Here is a 26,866-nt window from a genome sequence, read left to right on the forward strand (position 1 = left end):
TTGACTGTAAAATGAATGCTCCATGTGTCTTTTGGTTTTGTTACTGAGTGCATTATGTTATGGGTGGCTTACATTTTTAAAGCTCCCAAACAAGCCTGGATTTTTATGAGCTGTGTTGGTTAAGTCTATGTAGTCCCTGCTGTACGTATCAGTGTTTACTCTGCTGTTCTCTGAAATAACTTTTATTTTCCTTTAAGTTCCTAGCCTTCATCTTTCTGTTTAATGTGTCCAAAGAGGCTTAAAAACAAACTGAAGCATGCAATAAAAATCAACAACAGCCAAATTAAAGGAAGTAATCATTTATCTAAAGCACTATGTACCAAACACACAGCCTAAAAAAACCCTAAATATCAGCATTAATATTATAGTAAAGCATGCTAAAATTCATTTCTAGCCTCATGAGGAACAGTAGCAACCAACTTTTGCAAAGCTTCCCTGCCTCGATGTCTGTAGGTAGGGTTGCCCGGTCCATATACCCTCTCGGCAGGGGAGTGAGGGACCTGGTACTTAGCTTGTGTCTTGTGCCTGCTTCCTGGTGCTTGCATGATGACGTCACTTCCTGAGGTGACATTCTCATGCCAGCCATGGGTGTGCTCTTGTGCTTTGCGGGGTCCAAATGGGCCAGAGTTAGCCCCAGGCAAAGCATGGGAGCACATCCACCATGAGGGGCGCGATGATGTCACTTCAGGAAGTGACACCGTTGTGTCCCACACTGGGAGCGCGCCCAGTGCACAATTTCCCAGGTTGCCTGCTGGTGGTGGACCTCCCATCGATCACCAACAATGAGTGGGCAATGGGGCAAATCCCTGGGAGATCGCCTGCCACCGGCAGGCAAATGGGAAGCCTACTTGTAGGCAAATTGTTACTTGCTTTGTTTTGTTCTTTTTCATAATTAAATTTAAAACAATTGTGTGTGCTTGCATGCATGCATTTTTGAGGTGGTAAAGTGTGTGTGTGTGTGTATCTATATCTATATCTATATCTATATCTATATCTATATCTATATCTATATCTATATCTATATCTATATCTATATCTATATCTATATCTATATATATGCATTCTAGATGTAGTAAATCATCAGGAAGGAAGATTCCAGCAGGAGACTGGACGGAGGGGGGGCAGGTGATGTCAGTTCTCTCTAGGAATTGGCAGTGATTCTAAGAGAGAACTGATGTCACTTCCAGGTTTCCCCCTGATGTGACATCACACTATTCATTGAACAACCATTTCTTAAAAAATTTATTCAGTGATTGCCTGTAGCTGCAGTGGGGCACAGGAGCTGGAGGAGAGGGGATCCCTTGCTTTCAGTGGGTGCTTGGCAGCCCACATGCACACTGTATACAAATGCAAAATTCTGTGTACCCACCAATCTCAATTCTGAACCGAGAATTAATTAGCGTTTTGCATAACTTGTTCTAGCTATGGCAATCATGGGGAGGGGGCAAAGATACCAAAGCCCCTCTCTCCATCCATTTATTTAGCCATCTCTAAGGATTGTGGGATTTTAGTAGTTTTGCATTTATAACATACTTTTTAAATCATAAGGGCTAGAAAGTTGCTTTTTGAAAAAAGGTGAAATTCTCAGGAAACTTTCATCTGCCGCCAGTAGAACATTTTGAACTCTGGCAGAATTGCAGCCTCACTATATCCCTGAACATGCCGAAACATTGAACAAAAAAGAGACCACAGGAATGGCCTCTTACCAGCAATTAAAATATATGCTTTTACACATTCTACTCTGTTCATGATGCCAACAATCAAATTGGCTTAATTGCATATCCCAGGCCTTCCTGGAATGAAACTTGTTACTATATGCTTTACCTTGGACGAGTGCAATAGCTAGGTTTTCCAAAGTAAACCTCTTCGATTCGGGACAGTCATGGAAGATGCCTTCCCAAATGAAGACTGACAAGACACTCGTTTTCTTGGCCTACGGGCAAGGAAGATCAAGATCTTGAATTATCTGAACAAAACTTTCTGTAAAAAGCAGTTGGCAGCACTCCTCCCCACTCTCCCCTCGATTGATCTCTAAAACCGATAATCTGTTCAGAACACATTCATCAGACAGATGGAATGCTGGTCTCTTGTGGCAATTTTTTACACCTCCCCGAGAAGGCCAGATTCACAATCTGGAAACCTACATATCTCCATTAACTGCTGATCACCTTACCACATCCTGCCCCATGCTGAAACGGCACAAATTAGCATCATGGAAGTTCAACATTAAGTAGTAGCCAGGGGTTGTTTTAAGTCCATCTGCGTGTTCAGTTCAAATGTTTTGGCTAAGAATTGGCCATTCTGCAGCATGCCCAACATTCAGAGCTAATTATCCGTTTGCGATCCTTATGTTGTTGACTCTGAAAAGTAGGTCATTATTATGATTCCAGTGCTGCAGATGGGGCGGTATAGTTTAAGCACAGGGGCTTTCTCAAGAATTGAGGCCTTGATATTGCTTAGCTGGTTGTCTTATCTGCTGTGAAATACCTGCTCCTGACTTTTGGAATTGTCACTTTGCTGGGAGGGGGAGGGGAGATAATTCTCCAAATAATCCCTGTCTTCTGTTCGTAGATACGAGCTGATTGTGGTGGATGAAATGCAATTCAGCACGTGTTCAGGGGTACTGTTGTTTATTCATTCTCATGTCACTGGGCCAAGTTCTTCCATGATGAATTAATATGAGTATGTTGGGGTTGGGAGTGCTTTGGAGCAAATGAAGTCCTGATCTTTGTGTTCTTGGGTTTAGCCTCTTTTGTCATCTATTTCAAGACTCTTCTCTAGTGAGGCCTCTGATGAACTGGGCCATAGGAATGAAATGAAGACACGGCTGGCAACCCAGAATGTGTCACTTCCTTTTCATATTAATCGAGCAGGCCCGGGGGGGGGGGAATCTCCACGTGGCAAGTCATCTGCATTCTCATTTTTAGAATGAAAACAAAACCTGAATCCTGTCAAAAATGGAATTTCATAAAAACCAAATGCAGATGTCTTGGCAATCTCTGACTTTAAAACTTACCCGAATGAAGCAAGTGTAGTTGCTTTGATCACCTGTGCTTTTCCGATCGTAAAAGATGCAACTGGAGACAGGGGGAAGGCAGCTGTAGTTATAGGGACATATTTCAGGTTTGTAATCTGCCTCCTTCCCTGGGTCACAGTAAATAACAGCCCAAAGAGTGTTAGGCATTCCAGGCAAAAAGAGAAATGCAAACCAAACAAAAGGAAGTGAAATGAAACTTTAAGATTTCTGTCATCATATGCATTAAAGCTCACTTATTTTCCATCCCTTATGTGGCTGGCTACTCAGTTTGGCTCAGCGTCAAGGGATTAACCCCATTCACATCAACTTTTCCATATCTCTTTTGCTGTAGATGCCCCCTATGCATCCCAAACCAACTCATAATCTCTCTCCCCCCCCCCATTTAATTGGTCAGGGCATAGCTTTCCCCAAAACACATTCTGTGCACTCCACTCATTCATCTCCCACCCAGAGGAGCTGCTTTGTCTGTCTTGTGCTTTTAATCCCCTGCTTTCTCTAAGGAGATTATGGTGGCATGTTTACTTCTCTGCCACTTTTATCTCATCTTCACAGCAGCCCTGTGAGGTAGGTTGACAGAGTGACTGTCCCAAATATCACCTGAGCTGAGCAGGGCTAGAAACCCTTAACTACAACATTGCACTGCTGTGAACAACTGCTGTTGTTCATAAGGATGCATAGATGCTGCTTTAACGCCCATCTTCTCCCTATCCATTACAAAACACCCCATCAATACCAATCTTCTCACTTTTTTTATATTGTACATAATTCCAAATCTACATGTGGGTCAAAAAATCTGCACAATGGTGCCAGGTATGTATTGGGCAAATGTTCTTAAATTTAGAAAAAGGGGGGTTACTAAGCATCAGATAGGTTGTGCTGAGGTCTAGGGGTGTGCGATTTGGGTTTCCGATTCAGGAAAAATAACCGAATTGTACTCGATTTGCAAAGATTTGGGATTTCCGAAGCAGCCCCAGAATGCTGGGCCCGTTTCGGAAACCCCAAATCCATGATTCCCGAAGCGAGGTCTTGAAGGCTGTTTTGGGTTGCCCGGTTAATCCAAAATGACTGCCAATTGATGAGGTATCCACTCAGAAACTGACAGATGTTCAGTGCAGGGAGAGAAGTGGGCAGGCATGAAGATTGTAGGGAGGAGAAAGAGTGTGTATTTACAGAAAGCAGAGCCAGGAAGGAAGGAAAACAAAAAGAATGGGAAATGGGGTTGGGGGCAGAGCCCCCCAGTCTGTGGGTAGAGTGTAATTGGCAAAAATTACATGCTCTTGGTGAAATGCTGCAGCCCACATATAGCAATTAAGTGTATACTGCAAAGTTCCAATATTCACATCAGGCTGGAAAGTATTTTAGTTGCATGTGTGGTCCACTGGAATAGTATCTTGGACTTTGTCCCTGGCCAGTGTTGGCTCAGCCATGAACTCTCTGGGTGGCCACTGTCTCTGGGCCTCCATGCCCAGTCTGTAAAATGAGAACAACCTTCTACCCAAATGAAAAAGGTGAAGCACCTCAGACATTAACTCTGTAAATGATTAAGCATCACAAAAGCGTCACCCTTGCTCCAAGAACTTTTGCTTAGAAGTCTGTTCGTGTGATTTTAAATTTTACGTCATTAGTTTCACAGCTAGTTTCTAACACGGTTGACACCATGTTGAGATTGGCAGGCAGGCAGCCGTTCATCTGACATGCTCCTAAACATCCAAGTAGTGACATTCAAGTCGCCTTCCGAAATATCTCCATAATAACAACAACAAACAACAACATTCAATTTATATACAGCCCTTCAGGATGACTTTAACACCCACTCAGAGCGTTTTTACAAAGTATGTTGTTGTTATTCCCACAACAATCACCTTGTGAGGTGGGTGCGGCTGAGAGAGCTGTGACTGGCCCAAAGTCACCCAGCTGGCTTCAAGTGGAGGAGTGGGGAATGAAACCTGGCTCTCCAGATTAGAGTCCTGCCGCTCTTAACCACTGCACCAATCTGGCTCTCACGTGCTTTGAACTGCAGAGCTACAAAGAGTGGGGAACTCAGGATGCTAGCAAGACATATTGTACCAGGTACCATGTCATCTTAGTGGCAGCAGATATACTTTGCAAGCAGAAGATTCCAGGATGAGCCCCTGACATTTCTAGTTATGGATCCCCTTTCATATGTGCTGGGAAAAGACCTTTCTGTGTGTGAATGCCACTGCCAAGTCATTCCATAATACTGGACTAGACTGACCAGTGGACTGAATCAGTATAAGTCCTTCAAATGTTCAAAGAATCGCTGTAGGTTGGTAGAGACCTATTTGTCCATCTTCCTATTTTCTGTATTAATTAGTTTTTTGATGTTCCCAGAGTGTTGCTAGTCACAGAAATGGCTAGACTTGGTTCACGAATGCAGGAGAACCAAGTGGCAGAGTCCTGAATGGACTTTATCGCTCCAAGCTTCCAACTTTGACTGTTCCTTGGCCTAAAACTTGACCCAAGCATGGTTGGCCTGTAATTGCTCTGCTCTGGATCATTGGCCTTTGGATTGTATAGTGTTTTTATTATTAGATATTAAGAGTTTTATTATTATATTTGTAAATGATGATTTTGTATTTTAATTTTTTCTGTATAAATGTCCAGACATTTCATTTCATGTGATTTTTAAAATTTTTATCTTGAGGGACATTTAATTTACTCTTGTATTGTTTCTAAGGCATAAAACACCCTGGGGTTGGATTGCAAGTTTTGTTTCTGCTAACAGTTCCTGCTAATTTCTGTTAGTGGAATGAAAGTTTTCTGCTTCTCCCTTCAGACCTTGGATCCAAGCCCCACCCCCAACCAAACTGATCTGTATGCTGGTTTTCTATATGTAGGAAGTTTTTAACATAGTCAGCCATTCCAAAATGGGACACTCTGCCTGTAGTCTGAAGTAGGGTTGCCAGCTCCAAGTTGGGAAATTCCTGGAGATCTGGGGGTTGAAACCTGGAGAAGCCTGGAGAAAGTGGGGTTTGGGGAGTGAAAGGACCTTGGCATGGCATAATTCTATAGAGTCCACCCCTCAAAGGAGCCATTTTCTCCAGGTGAACTGATCTCTGTGGCCTGGAGACCAGTTGTAATTCTGGGAGATCTCCAGCCACTACCTGGAGGCTGGCAACCCTACTCTGAAGTGATTCTTTTCATTCTACCACATCATGGCCGTCTCATTCCCTTGCAATGTATGAACCAGGCATTGACCCTGGATCTGCCCCATACCACACGCACCCCAGACACATCCATGTATGGAAGTTCTCTCACGTGTTTTGTAAATGGAATTCTTGAAAACAAATTCATTACTTATAGTGGGGATCCAAAGTGGCTTACCTCGCTCTCCTCTCCTCCATATTATCCTCACAAGAACCCTGCAAAGTAGGTTAGGCTGATAGTGTGGGACTGCCCCATGGTCACTCAAGCAAGCTTCCATGGCAGAGTAGGGATTTGAACCTGGGTCTCACAGATCCTTATCCGATCCTTTAACTACTACACTCGGTTGGCTGTCACATGCACTAGTCATGAATTTCTGGATAGGGGAATAGAACTCATCGTCCCTCATCACAAGACATACTATTTATCTCCCTAATAAGACAGGACATAGTGACATTTAGGTGTACTTACACCATCAGTTACTCAGGGACAATGCCATAATTTCATCCCCAGGTTTGTACATAAGGGTTGGATTGAAATAAACTAAAACAGATTCCCCTTGTTAGGATCATATGCTCTTGGCTACTTTGGCCAGTGCAGACTTAAAGCACCCTGATCTTGTTACCTGTGGATATGAGGAGTAAGCTGTTGGATCATGTACCTCTTCTGTACATTTGTCCCTTATGTACATAGCGGTGCACAGAATTCCCCCCCCCCCGGTCATTTGCAATTAAGATGGTTTGCTATACACCTGAGATCCTCTTACCTTTCTGTTTTGCCTGATGAATGGTTCTGTGAAACACAAGAGGCTTGCATGCTCCTATACCTGTCATGCGGCCATCTAGTATGAGGTACCTTTTCCATAATACTTAAATATTATGTCAGTGTTATGTGCCCTTGCTTATTAACTCATTTTACAAGGTAGTAAAAGGGAGGAAATGGAATCTTAAAAAGGGAAGGAGGGTCGGGCTTTAACTGGGAATAATACTTTGGACGGACGCTGCAAACCACACAGGGCAATGGTTTCCATAGCATCCCTTAGCTGAAAAGAGATGCCCTCACATTTTTTTCTCCTTGTGGTAAAATGTGAAGTATTTTGAGTCTCTAGGATTTATAGGTTTATAGGTGCTATAAATGGCACATTATGGTTGCAACACTTGTTTAGGAGAGAGTTCTGCTGTTGGTTTAAACACCACTTGTTGAGAGCTAGAATGGAGGCGGGGGAAACCATGTATTCCACCCTGAACTCCTTTGATGGAAGGGTAGGCTAAAAATGCAACAGACAGTGTGGCCAAGTGGTTAAGACAATGACACATTAGCTGCAAAGTCCCTGGTTCGAATCTCAGCTCGGAGCCCACTGTGTGGTCTCAGGCGAATTGCTGGATCTTTGAGCTCTTAGAGGAAATAATGTAACAGCACCCACAAGTAAATTTTTGGGTTTCCTTATCTGTTGCTGAACAATTCCTTTCTCTACTACCATACTAGTTTTAAAGCCCAGGGTATCTTTTGAATGATTAAATTGTCCTTGCAAAAGTTTTTGTGAAATGTTGCCAGCCCAAACCCGCAGACTGATGGCTTCCTCTGTTAGGGGGTGGGGTGGGGGGAGATAATTCATTTGGGAAGCTTAATAATATTTGTAAACTATTTAGGTATATTTTTGGATCTCCGATATGATCACAAATGTCATTTTACCTCCTTTACTAAGCTTTCTGGATTAACTTCCCCTAAAAACATATGAGTAATTTTATCTGATACAAATACACCCGTCGACAGTTGAAAAGAGGGCAATTGAGGCAATGCCAGCAAAGCCCCTACTTCCCCCTGCCCCTAGTACTTGACCTGTGATTGGTTAGCTTGGCTTTGTTTCAAAGTATACATTTTAGTATTTGCCTTTAGTCAGACCTTATCTCTGAATGTATGCTAAAAGTAACACTAACATTTTGTGGTGCTTGTACTTCAAGGTTGAACAATAGAGTTTGTCTTTCTCGCATGCTGCCTGCAAATTCTTAACCCCGTGTCTCCTGCTTAGGTTGTTGGCGAGGAGAAAGCCAAGTTATGCTTATAAGACCCATTGACTGAATTTGGGCAACCGTAAATTATGTCCATAGTTGCAGAGGAGCTCAGGATTTGTATGGAATGCTGGTCTCAGAAGCTCAGCTTCTGCAAGGCCTGTTTTCATTCAAATACTATTAAGAGCTTTAGTTAATTTCATTCTTTATTTAATATGTATATGACACCATCACTGTGTATGCCTGTAAAACCATTTCATATATGTTCAGCACCAGACTTTGCCCTCAGGAAGCTTAAAATCTAAAATAGGTAAAGTGAGGATAGCAAGAGACAAATGTGGGGAAATGTAATGAATTACCTATGCTTAAAACTTGATAGCCAGTTGAGAGTGAGTAGTAAGGGGATAAGCTGAAGGCTACGTGTCAATTTTGAAGAGGGTCTTGGAAAACGGAGAGAGAGGTGTACCCCACATGGGCGGGGGGGGGGAAGCAGGGGAGAGTGGGTTAGAATCATAAAAGAGAGCAAGAGACCTGTTGGGACATTGAGAGTGGCAGAGCTGAAGGAGCACAGGTTGGGAAATAGGACAAAGCAAAGCCGTGTAAGAGCTTTGACAATAAGGGGAAGAAGCTTGTAATGGATACAGATGGGGATGGAATACCAGTGAAAGGATTTTGAGGGAGGGTCAGCTGATTATGGTCTGAGCATTGAGAGAGGGGAATGGTTTTGGACAGAGTTGAGGACTTGAGAGAGAGGCCAGAGAAAAAGGAGGCTGCAGCTCCAGTAATGGGGAGGAATGGGTAGCTTTTGCAAAGCTGTCCAGGAAGAAGTTTGTGGCCTGGCTTTTGTGAGGACAGGAGCAAAGAATTTGAGAGACAGCCAGGGTTGCATGTCTGGTCTGTGGAATGATGATGTTGATGGATATGGACAGCAATTGAAGAGAGGACATGTTCAGATGACAATCCATCTTCTGCCTGAAGTGGTGTCTGAAACCGAGTTTGTTTTCTGCTCAAAGGTGGGAGGATTAAAAAGTTTAAATATATTGAAGAAATTATGTGTTTTGATTTGGTGTTTGTATAATTGGTAAAAAGGTAAAGGTAAAAGTAGTCCCCCTGGGTAAGCACTGAGTCATTACTGACCCATGGGGGATGTGACATCACGGCGTTTTCTTGGCAGACTTTTTTTTTACGGGGTGGTTTGCCATTGCCTTCCCCAATCATCTACACTTTACCCCCAGGAAACTGGGTACTCACTCTTAGTGGCTCCAGAGCAGAGACTACAATTGGGTTGCAGTTGAACAGGTTGGACTTAGCATGCATGCATTTGTCCGTTTTCATCCCCGTTCACAAGTTCCATGGAACTGCTGTTACCAATCATGTTTATGCTGGTAATTTGAAAATATACATGATGGCCGATACTGCTGTCTTCAAAGGATGCAAGGCTGCTATGAAGGGAGGTAAAACAGAATATATGGACATAGGATTCAAAAAGAACTGGCTGCTTCCTGCCACATAGAAGTCCTCTCACGCCATTGGCTTAGCTGGCATGATGTCATGGAATGTTCAAGCAAAATCTTGCAGTCAAAAATTTTTAACAGCTGGTGTGCCTAACATGAAGGAAAGGCAGTCAGAGGCTCACTTAATCTAGGGGCTGGAAAGTCAGAAGGGGAAGAATGTTTTTGGAGGGAGAAAGGATCTGTGGAAAAGAGGAATAGGAATTTGAGGTAAGGACCAGGAGGTAGAGTGGAAACCTTATGCAGAGAGGAGACCGGGAAGCGTGGAGAGGAGAAACCAAGCAGTTTGGACCAGAGTGGCTAGACTTGTGAGGAGATCTCTGAGTTTTGCAAATTGATTCAAAAAGAATCCCCCAAAGCTCTTGAGTAATGTCACATGGAGCTCTCCTGTCAGGATCCAGTTGCACTCGATTAGTTACTTGCAGTTTCTTTAAGTTTTGGGGGGGATGCTTCTTTTTTCCCCCTTCCTCCTTCCAAGCACTGATCCTCCACCACATAATAGTTTACTATTGGGTGTTAAAACGCTTGCTAAATGCTGGATTTAACATGCTGAATCCTAGCTGAGACTTGCTTTCTCCTCCTCGAAGGGAGAATTACTGTGCCTGCAGAAAGGGTTTAAGCTTTGTGTGGGTGTGGTGGACAAAGGTGAATTTCTGAGTGCTTCTGTAACAAAGCGGTGGGTGTGGCGTACGATCTTGAAGTGAGGAGTGACTTTAGCTGTGTTCACACCAGTTGTGTGCCTTGGAGGGGCAGCCTCCTGTGGTTACTTTGTGAGTGCTTTCTGACAAGCAGCAAAAAGAGCTAACTAAAGAAAAGACACCATGTAGGACTTGCATTCATAGGATGCAGATCCAGGACTGTACCTGCTGCCTGCCCTGAAAATGGGGGAGGCACTTATGTGGTCTGACTTGCCAGGAGCATTCGTTTGTGGTTGTGGCGGTGGTGATAGCAGGAAAGTGTTGCAACATTCACAACCTCATCTGACCAGACAGTATCCTTAATTTTTGGCTGCTGGATGGGAGTAGATCCATTCACTTCCAATGAACTGGGGATGTGGCTTATATGGGACCATTTCCCCCCTTAGAACACACAATCAAGTGCAATTAAAAAAGCCGCAGGTGTTAACAAGCAGGGTTTTTTTAACATCAGACGTGACACATAAAATAGCTATTTCAGCAGCTCTCCTTCGTCTTGCAATTTATATTTCTGCTTGTGAATCTGCCACCAGTCCTCAGAAGAACCAAACTCACTATTCTTTTTTCTTGGTATATTTCAGCAATCCTTCTCCAATGAAGTCCATTGTGTTGAAGAAATTTTAAAGGTGAGTTTGTTGCCATTGGTCCACATGTGTTTAGAGAGAGATACTTGGGGAGTAGACATACCGATTTCTGCTAAAAAGGAAGGGATTATTTTGTGTCTCTCTTATCTGCTTTCAGGGGCAAATCCAAAGGTGAGTTCTCTGGCCAAAGCAAGTAGAGAGACAGTAATGAGTTCCAATGGAACATTGCAAACAATGCAACCAGAGTATTTTAAAGATATAACGATTAAAGATTTAAAGATGATAAGATTTAAAACAAAGCATAGTGTTTGATTTTTAAAAAAAAATGGTTAACACTATGAATGAGAAATGTAATTCAGCTCCCCAAATAATATGGTCAAGTACCAAGACTGATAACCTCCAGCATTCTTTTCCAACTGATGCCAGGTGGACACCTCTGATCAGGGCTTTTTTCCTGGGAAAAGAGGTGGTGGAACTCAGTGGGTTGCCCTCAGAGAAAATTGTCACATGGCTGGTGGCCCTGCTCCCTGATCTCCAGACAGAGGGGAGTTTAGATTGCGAGCGGCGCGGAGGGCAATCTAAACTCCCCTCTGTCTGGAGATCAGGGGGCGGGGCCACCAGCCATGTGACCATTTTCAAGAGGTTCCGGAACTTGTTCCACTGCGTTCCAGCTGAAAAAAAGCCCTGCCTCTGATTATCACCTGATGCTCATCTGTTTTATGGACGTTCAGTTTCATTATCGTGCCCAGTAGCTGTTGATAGGCTTGTCTTCTGTGAATCTGGGCTATCCTTTTTTTTTTAATGCCCAATTAAAGGCCTCACCATATCTTGTGGTAGCCAATTCTGTTATATGGTGTATGGAAAAGGGGCCTTCACCAGCGCAGTGATGGAGATAGTTAACTGTTCTGTGCCTAATAACTAACTGCTGAACTAAAAAGAATTAATTGGTGGGACATATCTATTGCTCAAAATAAATCAGTTTGGGTTATAAATAGGTAAGGGTGCTGTAGGGGGAGAGTCTATACTGGACATTTTTCATTGGCAACAAAGTGCACAGCAGTCTCCTCTAGCAAGAGTTGTTTCTAAAGAAGTACATATTTCTGTAGGAAGAAACCCATTTTTCTGCCATGAATGCTATGAGCATTTGTAAACACCTGTGGGTAAATTGTAGCGGCAAAGTTTGAGCTGCCTCTCTTTGACACGCGCAAAATAGGTCTAGGTACTTGTGACTCCCGTGCACTGGGTTTGAACAGGAATACATGGGGGGCATGAAACCAGAGTAATGATGATGATGTCTTCCTACACCCCCTAATCTTGCCGTTTTGGTAATGAATAGGATTTTGTTCTTCCAGAATTAGCGGTATCTAAATTTTTTAAATAGGAGCAGTATATACCATGTTGGGTAAAACCCATTGGAGGCTTACTTGGGTCTCAGTTAAAAAAAAAGAAGGGCTGAATTTTTAGTTTCCTCCTCCTTTCAGCTTCTGAGGTTCCAGCCCCTCCCTGCTGTTTCTCTACTCCTATTGACCATTGCTGCTACTTCCACAAAGTGGAGGTGAACAAACCAATCTACCTGGTGCTCTGTGCTCCTTGGATGGAGGGCAGGATAAAAAATTGGAGAGACACAAGTTGCCAGGGTCCCGTACCTTATGTTCACAGGCTGTTGAGAGAGGCAATGTCCAACCCACCAGTTAAAATCCTTTTCTCAAGCCCTGGGCATCTCTGCTTGCAGAGGTGAGGCAGGTGGTGACCGCAGATGAGTCTTTTTGTTGTTTGTTATGAGTGAATTGTATTGGTTTTTATTTTGAGAGCAGCTTCATGCAGATCTCTGGGGAGGTGGAATATTAATTCTCCCAAGAAATAATATGTTGGCAGACAGCATCATCTCTGTTTCCTTGAGTCTATTTACTTAAAATATTTATATCCTGCTTCGTCTCCTTGTGGCTAATTAAGCAGCAACAAGTTGCAAAAAAAGTGTAATAGTCTATAAGAGAAAAACACTATATAGGGCCGTTTCCACACTACTCACCTTCATTCGGAATGTTGCGGAAAAAATGCGGAAGATAGCATCTTCTCGTGCGAGTTCTTCCGTGTTTTTTCTGTGACATTCCGCAGCATTCCGGATGAAGATGAGTAGTGTGGAAACGGCCTAGGATAAAAAAACAGCCTGTTCTGCCCAGTTTCCCCATCCACCAACCCTGAGTCCACCTGTCTGCCCCTTCACTTAGAGAGCCAAGGTCCCCCGTCACCAGAAAACAGAACCTGATTGTGGCATATCTTTGCCATGTTCTATTGCTTGGGGTTTCCCAAGGCCCTGAAGTTGTGGATAGGATGCGAATATAAATCAGTATTTAAAGTCTGGTTTTTCTTCTCCATGTTTCCCCAGGAAATGACCCATTCATGGCCGCCTCCTTTGACAGCTATCCATACTCCTAGCACTGCTGAGCCTTCTAAGTTTCCTTTTCCTGCAAAGGTAAAAACACTTGCCTCCCTTTCTTACCTCTAACTGATTTATATGTTTTATATATAAAAAACATGGAGACTTCATTTGCATGAAAATTAGACCAACTTTTACTTTTGCCTCAGTTTTATTTGCATGGGTTTCATAAGAGCCCTGCCGACCATCTAATCTAGCATCCTGTTTCAAACTCATGTGTTGGTCATCCTTTATTATTGTTTCCATTATTATTATTATCGGTATTGTTTTGTCCAGTTTTAGGCTGTACAACATTGGGTTTTAGATAACCACAAAATGTGCATTTTTAATTATGGGAGATCAGTTGTAAACTGCCTAGAAATATAATTTGGGCAAAGTATAATCTGGAATTCCTCTTTGAACACCTCTTCTGAAAAAAATCGGAGTATCTTAACAGTTAGATTGTGCTTTAAAGGGTTCAATGCATTTTTCGTACATTATGTCAGTAAAGTTCCCATCAGCCCTGCCAGATAGGCCAGTATGATCCCCGTATTGCAGATGGGAGCATTGAAAGTTCACAGTAGAGCTGAAATTTGAACAGGTGACTTCTTGGTTGCTAGTGCTACTCTTATGCTGTGCTTTGCTGTGCTAAACAACTTCAATTTTCCTTCTTTCTAGGAATCCCAGCATGCTGGATCAGTAATTCAGAGCCAGAGTAAGTAAGATGGATAAAGCCGATCAGTTGTGGGTGCTTGGATAAAAACCTTCTGCATCCCACTGCTCTGTTATTTCAGTAGGAATTGGAAGGAAATCCCAAAAACTCATTGAAAAGAGGGCAAGGCTACCTTACAGTGTTGCCTGGGAGGCTTGATCCCAGTGCATGTAATATCTATTGCAAATATTACTTGCAAATGTAATACCTATTGCAAATATTACTTGCAATTAACCTATGAGAAATAGCAAGGGGTCCTCTGCTTCCCCTTCCTCTTTCCATCCTGCTTCCCCCCTTTGCTATTGTTTTCGCCAGCTTGAGTTGAGCTGAGGCCTTTCTATCCCACTGGGTTGCTGTAGCAACCAAAAATGGCTCCCGGTCTTGCCGAAGACTTTCTTAGGGTTCGGATGCCGTTTTGGGTAACCATGGCAACTCCACAGATGTCAAGGTGTGTGGTTCCTGTTGTGCCATTGCAGAATATGGGGGTCCTTGGCCAAGTGTCAGGTATTTCATCTGACACTATATGTTTGATGGCATGAACTGAATCCTGATGGCATGGAACTGTGTAGGCAAGCCCCAGTGATACAGCAGGAAGTGTCTGGTTGGATTGATAACCCCAACCCCAAATCGTACCCGAAGCCTTGGAAACTTCATATGGCATTTTGGTTGCCTTTGCTACTTTATATAATGTGATCGGAACACATGTGCAGACCGCAATCATCCCCTTTTTATTGGGGGGAGATGTTCCACAGTTGAGATTTAAAGGAGAAAGATGCATTTTACTACCTATCTGGGGATTTCCCTCTTTGCAACTTGCCCTAATTTTCAAATGTCATTATCTGTGCAGGGTCCAGCATGTTGAAATCAAGTGTAGTAACTCGTAAATAATAAGCCTGCAACATGTAGCTGAATAAAGTTTAGGTTGACTAAAAACATGTTCCCGATTTAGTGAGGCAGCTGATGCTTAAATCTTTTTGTTTATTTTCAATACAAGTACTTACTGCAAACTTCAGATGGGAAATCCTGTGTGTATATGAAGGTGGAGGAAGCGGAAAAGGAATACCCCTTGTTAACATCTGCTGAGATGCATATGCATATCATGTAAAATCAAAATACGTTTTTCTTTAGAATTTTTTCTCGTAGGCAAATGTATGCAGGATTAATTGACTCATGATGAGATTTGAGGGGGGGGGGACCCCCAAACCCACAGGTGACAGCTGCTTAGACTGTAAATTATATTCTGTAAACAGAGGAAAAATTCAGTATCACCAAAAGGACTTAGAAGCAGAGAGGAGGGATTTTGTTTTATTTATTTATTTAAAGCATTTCTATTCTGCCTGTCTCCAAGGTTTGTTTTCTAGCCTCCATTGTTGATCAGTGCTCTCAGCAATGTTCTAGCTGTATACCATGATTTTAATCCGATATATCATATGCATGAAATTACTGGAGAGAGAAACAGTGTACAACAAAACGTATTGAAGGTACAGATGCATGCGAAGCCTTAAAAAAATTACCCCTTTTTTCTTTTTTACAGAACAGTATGATGCACCTTCTAAAACTTTGTCTCTTTCTCAGCAAGGAACGTCGTAAGTAGCTAAACTTAATTTTTTCTTGTGCATTTGAAGAACAGTTACAGAAGTTAGGATAATTAGGGCTTTAAATATATATGACATAATTATCACTTGCTGATATCATAAACTTTGAATTCTAGTATAATATAGTTTGCTGTAGCATTTCAGGAATAGCCACATTTTATGTTGCTTCCACTACTGATCATTTGTGAAATGTAATGCCTGTAATGCAGTTGAACCGACTTCCAAAAGAAGTTGGAAGAGTATTGATTTGAAGATTGAGTTTTTCTCCTAGCTGATACATGGTCGCCGCCAAAAAGCCTCTACTATGTCACAGTAATGACTGCACGCTTCAGCCATGTGAGCCACCCAGGTGGAAGGTTATTTTTGCCCAAAGTAGTGATGGGGGAAGTAATCACATGATTGGCAAACCACATGGCTGTTCCTGTTTACCTACGTTCCCACTGCAAAGGGGCACTCCACCCACATGAACTAAGTGGAACCAGATGTACTCTCTGACCCAGGAAGTTATGCAGGGAAGAGAAATGCAGTCTTTTGGCATCTTAATGGCTTTAACAGACACTTAGAGACTTTTCGTGGCTGTTTATGCCCCACACCAAACCAAAGTCAATTGACATCTATGGAATGATGAATTCACTCGTGAACACATGAAGCTGCCTTATACTGAATCTGAACACTGCTCCGTCAGAATCAGTATTGCTTACTCGGACTGGCAGCAGCTCTCCGGGGTCTTGGAGCAGAGGTCTTCTACATCACCTATTACCTGACCCTTAACTGTAGATGCTGGGGATTGAACCTGGGACCTTTTGCATGCTAAGAGGATGCTCTGCCACTAAGCTACAGCACCTCCCAAATCAAATGTTGCTCCCCCTATCTTTCATATTCACATGACTATGAAAACTGTACCTGTGAAAAGTGCCTTTTCATTTTAAATTAACAGTTGAGTTGGTTCCCTTCCCAGTTTGAAATTCTGTGCTTACATGGCACATACTTGGAATTACAAAATACCGCCTTGATTTAGCCATGATCAAGGGCATGTGTGAACAAGGCTACCATTCCTAGTTATGTGCAGAGAACTCCATAAAATGAATGGGGCTTCCATAAAATGTCAGAGGGAAATGCTGATTTTCATATACAGAGCTAGGACATAGGATCATGGTTTATATCTTAGCAGGTTAGTTGTTAATCTCAAAACTGAGTTCTTTTGGCCACCACTTGTTGGGAATGTGCTGGACTTGAATTCAGCTAAACAGTTAAGGGCTGTCTGATAGTACAAAAAAATCCATGTATCAATGAAAACAAATGCACACCGTGCCAGCTCAGTACTATGGCTGCTACCTCAGTACTATGGCTACTACATCTTAAATGTCTTGGGGCATGCATTCTATCCTGGGTAGATCACATGCCCATTCCAGTTTCCAGGGCATTGAGATGGTGCATGAAAATTCTGGGCAGGGACAGACAGCCACTAAGGAAACTACCCAGAGGTTTCTGAGAAAGGAGCCACCTTTATATTCTTGTAAAAGATTTGTTCCCAGCAAGATGACTGAAGTTGGCTGCATTCTGAGGAAATGTGCAAACAGCTTTATTGTGGCCAGTGGGGCTTCTTTTCCAAATAGTGCTATCATCTCCCCAACACCACATTACATGGCAAGTTTGTTTTGGAAATTTGGGACCGGGGTAGGGGGCGAGAACAAATAGGATCCCTTTTCTGGCCAAATTAGATGAGCAAATAGAATCTGACAGATGAAGAAGTCTGGACTGGAGCCCAGTGTTGGTCTTTCTCCTTGTCTGTCATTAAAATAAATATTGCTGAGTTCTTCCTTCTCCAAATGTTAAAAGTGCAATTCAGTATATCCTTTTATTATTTCAAAAGACTGTATCCCAACTTTCTACTGTTTTTTTTTAAAGCACTCAGGGCAGCTTAAGATGATCCAAGCAATCAATTAAATACTAATTAAGAGCAGTAACAATAGTAATTAAAACAAGAGAATACTAACATTCTTGGAAACAGTCTACCTAAAAATAGTGTGAAGTAGCAAAATTAAAATAGCAACAAATAAATAACAATGCCTAAAAAGATCTTAGTGTAAAACTTCAAATGCTGGATTCGGCAACGTAGTCACAGTTTTTCTTCTTGAAAATTAAAATCACTGGCACTGTTGCAGACTTTAGCTTTCTTTCTGCTCTTAAGGTAAGATACAGATTTTGTAATACCTGTTTGCAGCAGGTGCTTTCACCCTTGATTTCTGCGTTAAGTAAATCTTCATTCATCCTCTGCTTGGGTATTTCTAGTACACAGTCACCCTGGTAGGTATTATATTATTACTGTAGAAGTCATGATCCTGGAAACAAGTAGATCTGCTAAAGAGCTGACCTTATATTAACAACACATACACGGTGGGTTTTGATGTCAAATAACATTTAGCTGTTTTATGGATATGTTTTAGGCTGTATAGTGGTCGTTTTATGTTTGTCTCCTTAGTGGCCTGGCTTTTTAAATGGCTTTTTTTAATATTGCTAATTTATGTTGTCTTTATGGTTTTAGGGTATTGTTTGGAGAGTTGAGATATAAATTCCTATAAATAAATAAAAAGAATGGGTTGAAACCTTTTGAAAAGATCCACGGGCACAAAGGGATGGAGGATTATCACTCGTTCCCCTTTCTAGTGGCAACTCTCCCCTTATGCTTTTCCTGGGTGCCTGTTGTACTATAAGAGCAACTTTAGGGAGAGCATTTCAGGCTGCAGGGATGTGGAAAGAGGAAGGGAAATTTGTGCTTTTTTCTGCACAGAAGTTTTAGACAGGATCCATCCCGTTTTGTTTTAGTGTTTTGATATTCCTAGACAGCCTGATCGTTGCTATATCTGAAACCTTTATTAGTTAGATCTTTTGCTGTTTTAAAAATGCTGCTACTGGTTTACTGTATCATTTCAAAACATAAACATTATAAACATAACATTTTTACTGATCCCACAAGGAGGAGTGGAGAAATCTAACCTAGCTGCATTGCACCTTTACATCCTGACTCCCAGCTTTGCTTCACCTGGCCTGCATCCTGACTGGGATATAAATGCTCAAGGCTCTCCTCTATATATCTGAAGAAGGGAGCTAAGGTGCCACTGGCCTCAAATTCTGCTGTTCTACTGCAGATCAACATGGCTGCCTGTCTGAAACTAATAATGATAAGCAACCTTCCTGTGCAGATAAAAAAATATGCTAAGTGGCACTAGAGCATGTTTCTGTGAACTTAGGATAACCCCCAGGTTTCCGTGAAAATACGGAAGATTTAAAAAAAGGATTGCACGCACCCTGACCCTCCCATAGTAAGCTGCAGTTGCTTCTTGTGAACAGACATTGCAAACCAAGAGCATTTTTTTTAAAAGTTGGGAGGAGGTCGCCTGACAGAGTGAGTAGGTATGAGGAAAATACGTGGCCAGGAGGTCTGAGGAGGGGGAGAGGAAGATGTGCTGATAGGAAGAGCAAAAGGGAAGGAAGCAGGCGGGGAGGGGGGCTGTGTTTGTGTGGAGGGGTTTCCCTCTTGTTTCAGAGGTGAGTGCTCCAGCTGTTCTGCCCTCCCCTTTTCTTGGTCACTATAGGGGAAAAACTACGCAAGAGTTTTTAAATTTATTTTATTTATAGTCCGCTTTCCCTGCAAGCAGGCTTAGAGCGGATTCACAACATATAATAAAAACATATAATCATATAAAACTGCACTAAAATACTGCGCTAAAACATCTAAGGCTAAAACATTACACCTCACATCTCAAAACATCCTCAAGGTACACGGGGTAGGGTGGCTAGGATTTACTAGAAATAGGTCAGGATGTATCTCCCCTCCCCTGCTGGGAGGGGCTGGTTGGGTGATTCGTCTGCCTCAACCACCATAAACCTGGTGGAAGGATTGGGTCAAGGAAATACCCTTCTTTGGGTCATGTGAAGTCTGAACTGACACATTAATAAATGTCTTGTGTAGTTTGGTCCTAAGTCTACACCAATACCTAGATCCGGGCTTGCCTGGGCTATTCAGGTCCGGGCTGTCCTGCCTGAAGACTTGCTATATTTGAAATATTTTTATTACGTTTATTTTAGAGTGTTTATTATACCATATTGTTAACTGGCTGTAATTTACCATAAGGTGCCTGGGTCCTGTTGAGTGGCATAAAGAATAAGAAACATTTTTTTAAAAATGGAAGAATTTCTGAAATTTTACCTGACACACTCATATTTTTATTTAATTTTTTTGTGTTTCCTTTGCTGTTTCCCAAATTATATATATTCTGTCAGTCACACATGTGCATACAATCAACATGTGTGCATACAAAAGCAACTGTTTTATAAGCTGAGGTGTGTTTGGAGTTGTTGGGGGGGGGGTTGGTGTGAAAGTGATACCTATGTGGGAAAGTGTGAGTGAATGTTCTCTGGTTCTCACCATTAGCAGCAGCAGCTCCTGTGGTCACCTGCTGATTTAGCCTAATTAGGATAATTTTTCCAGAAGTCCTGTTGAGTAACGAAATTAGTTTTTGCAATGTTATTCCAATCTGTTGACGGTGCTGATAGATACTGGGTCATGTCTGGGAGCTTTTCAAAAGCATTCTAATAAGTGAAGACAACCAGCCTCCCTCTGTACAATTTGAATAGAAGTGTCAATAGAGAGGGATGGTTCACTTAAGCAGTGTTGTATTGTATCCTTTGAGATACAGGATATATTTTGTTATATGCTGTTCATCATAAGGGTCTATTCGTGCTCTGTGCATATTAATACCCCTAAGGGCTAGTTTCCATCATAATTTTAACTTTAGCTGTCATTCAGTTTAAAAGACATTTTACAGTCTTATCCTTTGGAGATTTATTCATTGCACTTGGCTGCAATTACTCATGAGTAAGTATGCCCTGTGGTGCAGAGTGGTAAGCTGCAGTACTGCAGTCCAAGCTCTGCTCACGACCTGAGTTCGATCCCGGCGGAAGCCGGGTTCAGGTAGCCGGCTCAAGGTTCACTCAGCCTTCCATCCTTCTGAGGTTGGTAAAACGAGTACCCAGTTTCCTGGGGGTAAAGTGTAGATGACTAGGGAAGGCAATGGCAAACCACCCTGTAAAAAGTCTACCAAGAAAATGTCGTGATGCAACATCCCCCTATGGGTCAGTAATGACTCGGTGCTTGCACAGGGGACTGCCTTTACTTTTAAGTATGTATAGGACTGCACCTTTAGTTCATCAGTCTGATTTGCATAAATTCTGGAATGTCCTTTTGTGGGGCAAGCTCTTTTGAGCAGATTGCAGCTGGACCACTCCAGATGCTCCTGAATGCAGCTCGATCCATTTCATTCTGGCTTCATCCCCAGTTTTAGGATGGAAACTGCTTTGATTAACCTACTAGTTGCCCTTCGTCAGGAAGTGTGTCTGTCCCGGTTGATTTCTCTGCACGGCATTCATACAGTGCCATCATAAGCAGAGTTACGCTCTTGTAAATCCTTTGACCTTCAGGTGATTTAAGGAAGGTTTAACTCTGCTTAAAATTGCACTGGCAGTGGCTTTTCAAATCACAGACTGTGGTATCCATCCCTCAAAATTGAGACTCAGAATATTACCTTGCAGAATATTACCTGAAGACAAGGAAGCTGTTTCTGGGAGATTTTTCTTCTTCAATGTGGGAGGTATCCTGTTGTGGGGTCTGTGTGTATGATTGGAGTTCAGTTGTGGATCTTACTCTTTTTAAAAGCATCTACATGAAACCGCAGTCAAAATTGATCCAGAGATACAGAGTAAAGTGCTATCTGTATGCTTTCTCTTTTTCATCATTGGTAAGATCTGTGAATTAGGTGCCTGGAATCTGCAATGGACTAAATTAGGGTGAATAAACACAAAATCAGTAGTGAGAAGATGTTAAGGTGACTCACAGTGTAATCGTATGGAGAGTCACTCCAGTCTAAGTCCATTGACTCCAGTGGGCTTAGACTGGAGTAATTCACCATAGGATTGCACTGTCAGTAGACGAGTTGACTGGAGGAGTGCATATTCTGGATGGGATTGCTGTTAGGTTCACAACTTCAGGGGTGCTCAAGGACCTGGTTTTCTTTCTGAAATTCCAGATACTGTCTGTGGTCTGGCGTTTCTTTTTTCATCTAGATTACTAGTGCACCCACTAGTGGAACATAGATTTAGCCATTATCATTCATTCCTCTTGGATTAGACTATGGGCAATGCATGCCACATGGAACTTCCCTTGAAGACAGCCCAGAAATTAGATCACAGTGCTCCTGCCCCACTTTTGGTTGCTACAGTCCCATAGGAGCATGTTATACCTATCTTACATCAACTCCATTGTTAATAACAATGCTAATAGCTGCTGCTTTTTTGACCTTTAAAGCCTTTAAATGATGTGGATCAGGATCAGTCGTAAAACGTTGGGCAGACCCACGCCAAGCATCTTTCTACGATGGAAGCAGCTGATTCCAAGAGCATCTTCCCTGTAAACACAAAGGCAATGCCTCGTGGGCCCAGTGAAATACCTCCTGCGCCAAAGAGGCTGAGGAAAACCAGGACAGGCTCTAGGCTTTGGGGGAGAGTTTACAAAGAACGGGGAGGGTTTACTTACTGCCTAGTCGGAGGGAGAGATTTCAAAGTTCACTGTCATAAGAAGGTTTCAGATAGGTAGCTGTGTTGGACACAGGAGGATTTGAGCCCAGTGGCATCTTAGAGACCAACAAGGTTTTTAGGGTATAAGCTTCTGAGAGTCCAAGCATCAGAAAGCCTGAGTCTATGTCCCGGTCAAGAGCACATGGCTTTGATTTGCTTGCCTGGGGTAAGTTTTGCTGGTCAATCAGTTCATAGCGCCTTGTCTTTGTTTTCCATTTGAGACTCTTTGGATATTATTCTCAAGGCTCAAGAAAAAAGCGGGTCTCGGGGAACTCACCGGTGGGTACCAGGGCACCTTCATAAATTGCACTAGGGATCACTGTCCTTAAGAATAGGGTTTGTTCCCCCACCACCACCACCATGGAAGCTTGCTGGGTGACCTTGGGCCAGTCACACGCACCCTTCCTAACCTACATTACAGCATTGTGAGGATAAAGTGGAGGAGAAAAGACCAGCATAAGCCACTTTGGGTCCTCACTGGGGAGGCAGGCAGGATATAAATGAAGTAATAAATAAATGAAGGTTATCTGATTGGACATAACAGTTCCAGCGAGCTACAGAAGTAGTGTTGCTGTTACGTCTGAATATAGAACTTATTCATTGCTTGGATGCGGCCATACCTTATCGGGTGCTTGCGCACCAGTCATCTTACAGTGGTAGCCAGTGTAGGAGAACTTCTTGCCTTTACTTGTCAAGGAGTCCTTTACCTGCAGTTAACAAGATCGCTCTGTCACTCCACAGTAATATGGAAGAAACAGCCTGGGTTTGAATTCCAAGCATATAAACGGAGTAAGCGACCCAGGACTTGTGCCTGAGTCTCATGTTTGTTTTCCTTCAAATGTTGCTCTCTGCAGCGTTGCTGCCTCTCTCTCTCTCTCTCTTTCCTCTTCTGTTTCAAAATGCACATGAACATCTGAATCTCCATCTACCTTGAGCCACCGTGTCGTTGCCGCTGACAGAAAACAAGCTGGGCTTGTGCCGGCTAATTAGAGGCCCAAATCCCTCTGCATCTGTGCGCGCCCAAATTAAACATGCAGCTTTGCAGAGCGAATGAGGATTTCCCAGAGGGCTTTTCATTCTTGAGTTCAGCCCTTAAGTTTAGCACCTGGCTTGGCTGGAATGGAAGCAGGCTTTGTTGTTTACAAGAACAGGTGCCAGGTTTATTCTCTCCAGCTGGAGGTGCCTGAGAGAGAGAGAGAATGAGAGAGAGAGTGCACTCCGTCGATTTACATTGGTCCTCTCTAGCCTCAGCTAGTCTTAGAGTGATTCCGCACACGTTGGATAATGCACTTCCAATCCTCTTTATAGATCATTTGGAACGAATTTTTTTTGTGTGAGGAACAAATAATCCACCTCAAACGATTGCTAAAGTGCATTGAAAGTGCATTATCCAACGTGTGCAGAATTAGCCTAAGTGAAAGTTTCTGCTTTTTGAAATAATCCGTTTTAAAATATACCCTTTCTCCTTCTAAGTATTGGTTTCAAAGGCAGATTGTGTGTCTTTTTCACAGTTCCTGCAGGCCTAAATATCTTTTAAAATGTATCCTTAAACTAAAAGCTTGCTTGAATTCATTAGCTCATTTTCTAAAATGCGTGAGCTGCCTTTCTAATGTCTGCTCAAAGTGATGCACCCAATTTATTTATTTATTTATTTATTTTCTGCCTTTCTTTCTGAGACTCAAGGCAGACTACAGAATATAAAACAGTGCAATTAGACAACGTAAGACAACTGGTGAACCAATAGGACTAGGATTGCAGAATTAGGGAACAATGCCAGCAACCAGCTATCTAAAGCAAGATGTACTATAAACAGGGCTTTTTTTCAGCAGGAACGCGGTGGAACGGAGTTCCGGCACCTCTTGAAAATGGTCACATGGCCGGTGGCCCCTCCCCCTGATCTCCAGACAGAGGGGAGTTGAGATTGCCTTCCATGCTGCGGAACGGAGGGCAATCTCAACTCCCCTCTGTCTGGAGATCAGGGGGCGGGGCCACCAGCCATGTGACCATTTTCTCCAAGGGCAACCCACTGAGTTCCACCACCTCTTTTCCCGGAAAAAAAACCCTGACTATAAACAATACAGAAAGAGGATTACAAGGTAAAGACAACGCAGTAAAATTCAAGTTTACAATCAAAGCTCAGAAATGAGACCAGCTTCTGTTTGTAATTAACCCAAACCTCTATCCCCTTCCTCTCTGTGGTGTTGCTGGAGGCACTGCGGTGGATAAAGCTGCTTAAAAATGCAAGAGCTTTAAAAAAGCCACCAAGATTAAGGGCAATGATGCTGTCAAAATTACACAAATTAAAGTTACATGGATTTCAGTGGTGGAATTAAACATTTCCTAATACTTGCCTTTGACTGGGTGATGCCCTAAAAGAGAAGGCTTAAACATTATGGAAATGTATGGCATAAGACGTCGTTGCTAAAAATCTAGCCTTTTCTCTTAAATCCCACCACAGCATTCAAGTGCTTGTTCAGAATCGTTGTTTAGGAAATGTTCTGCCCATGTTTCCAGGTAATAAAATGTTGGCTCCTCTGTAAAGCTTTTAAGTATCCATCCTTCCTACGAACGATCCATCAGTTGCAAAGTTCTGGCTGTATTATTAATAGGTTTATCTGGTAGCTATTAATAATATGGCAACAGAGGCAATTTGTCTGTCTTTCTTTCTAGAAGAAGCCCTTCATAAGATAATGGAAAAATAAATGGTGTTGTCTTTGGGTAATGGGTAGATAGCCTTCCCACTTAATGCCATAGTTCGAAGAGGGTTCATCTGCATATGGGATAAGAAACCCATATTACTTCTTTCTTAAGATGTTTAAGAGCAGATGACGAAGGGTGGATATGACCTAAGAAAAGGCCAGTTCCATTGTACAGTTTCCTACAAATATATGTCCTAAAATTCCTGCTTGTTCACAGTTAAATGGAGGAACCAACCCGTGTACCTAAAGCACATTCATTGCCAGTTATATGCAATTGCTGTAAGAGAAGCAGAGTCCGTTTTGGAGTTGCTAAATAGGGGGTTTTGTACATTACATACAATAAGTAGGTTGTGGAGGAAGAGTGCTGAATTGCACAGCTTCATACTGCAGGGGGGTGGTTTCACTTCTAAAAAACCTCCCTGCTTGTAGTAAATTAGCACATTATGGGCTATATTCTCTCTGGGATTCGTTTTCTTTATGCTGAGAGCTTAATATGCAGGGGAGTGGGTTGAAGTTGACCAGTCCAAGATTCTACCATCACGTTCTATATAATATGCAGGGAAGCTCACAACATTTCTTGGAATTGCAGCAGCCTGACTTGGCTGTGTGTGTGTGTGTGTGTGTGTGTGTGTGTGCTTGCTTCCAGTTCTCTTCTCTGAATACTCAATAGTGTGCATTGCCTGGACTCAGAAAGCTAATAGAGAGTTACTATTAAAGCAACAGAATCTTTTGACCCTGATTTGAGAATCTGTGTGTGTATGATTTTTGCCGCCTTTTAAATTGCCACAAGAGGATATTCAGATGAAAGAATCATTTCATATAATATCTTGCACAAGTTCAAATCTTTTAAGATCTTAAAAGATTTGTTAGTCACCTTTGGCCTCTTGTGATAGGATACTGCAGTTACCCATTTGCCCCTGCTTTCATCTTTTTTTTTTTTAAAGTCCTGTGCTTGCCACTGTGTCATTTTGTGTAGCCTGCGCTGTAGAACTGGGAAGAAAGAGGCCATTCATGCAGAGAACCTCCTTATTAGTCCTCTGGAAGTATCTGTAGGATTGCCCTTCAGGGATTGTGGTTATGCTGCTGTAATCCCTCGATAGATCTCTTTCTTAACATAATAGGGTCCATTGTACACCACAAATGCCGAAGGACCGAACTTCATTAGGGTGTGTTTACATTGACTGAGGCTTAATAAGAGGCTGATTGCCGTGACAGCCGTTGTACTTGAGTATGCTGTCAGTTTGGCAGAAGTGTTGTCCCATGTGATTGGAGGTGAATCTAGAGGCTTATGGTGAGCTTTGCAATATAGGTTTAGTTTGAATGTTTCAGCTGTGTTAGAGGCTTCTTTTCATGAAGTGGGAAGGAAATACAACATCATGTGTGTGAGAGAGAGAGACCAAGTGCCCAGAACTCTGAACCATAGATTCACGCATCTGATTTGAGTTCTGCAAACTGGCGTTAAGGAAGCCTGCCCCATGGGACTTTAAAACTTGTACCCATTTAAATGTTTCCACAGTGTCTAAAACAGACCACCGCTTGTGCCAGGCTGCGCGGGCATTTCAAGCGAACCCCATCTGATGGGAGTACTAGCCCTACCGTGCAAGTTTGCTGCAACCATTACCAAGAGAACATGCTTGCTTTGAACGCTCGGAAGAGCGTTGTCAGTGCTAAAGGAGTAGCACTCCGTTTCCTTGAGCCAAGAATATGCTCTTTAAAGGGTTTTTCATTAACAGCATTTCCAGTCCCTCGCAAACCAGCTCTTGTTTTCTTAGTGACGTAACTGAAGGGCAAGGAAATGAAGCTGTGTGTA

At 42.5% G+C, this 26,866-nt stretch overlaps 1 protein-coding gene across 4 annotated transcripts in view; it reads left to right on the forward strand.

Moving 5' to 3' along the window:
• AFF1 (ALF transcription elongation factor 1) overlaps window positions 1-26,866 on the forward strand; it is a 187,507-nt gene that overhangs the window by 123,688 nt on the left and 36,953 nt on the right. For all 4 annotated transcript variants that reach the window (XM_054989575.1, XM_054989576.1, XM_054989578.1 and 1 more), the window contains 4 exons: window positions 10,999-11,043; window positions 13,388-13,474; window positions 14,096-14,132; window positions 15,664-15,715. In XM_054989575.1, coding sequence (XP_054845550.1) covers window positions 10,999-11,043; window positions 13,388-13,474; window positions 14,096-14,132; window positions 15,664-15,715 — 221 coding nt within the window. The remainder of the gene's footprint in view (window positions 1-10,998; window positions 11,044-13,387; window positions 13,475-14,095; window positions 14,133-15,663; window positions 15,716-26,866) is intronic.

The sequence above is a fragment of the Eublepharis macularius genome, chromosome 10, assembly GCF_028583425.1.
Source record: "Eublepharis macularius isolate TG4126 chromosome 10, MPM_Emac_v1.0, whole genome shotgun sequence".
Taxonomy (NCBI): Eukaryota; Metazoa; Chordata; class Lepidosauria; order Squamata; family Eublepharidae; genus Eublepharis; species Eublepharis macularius.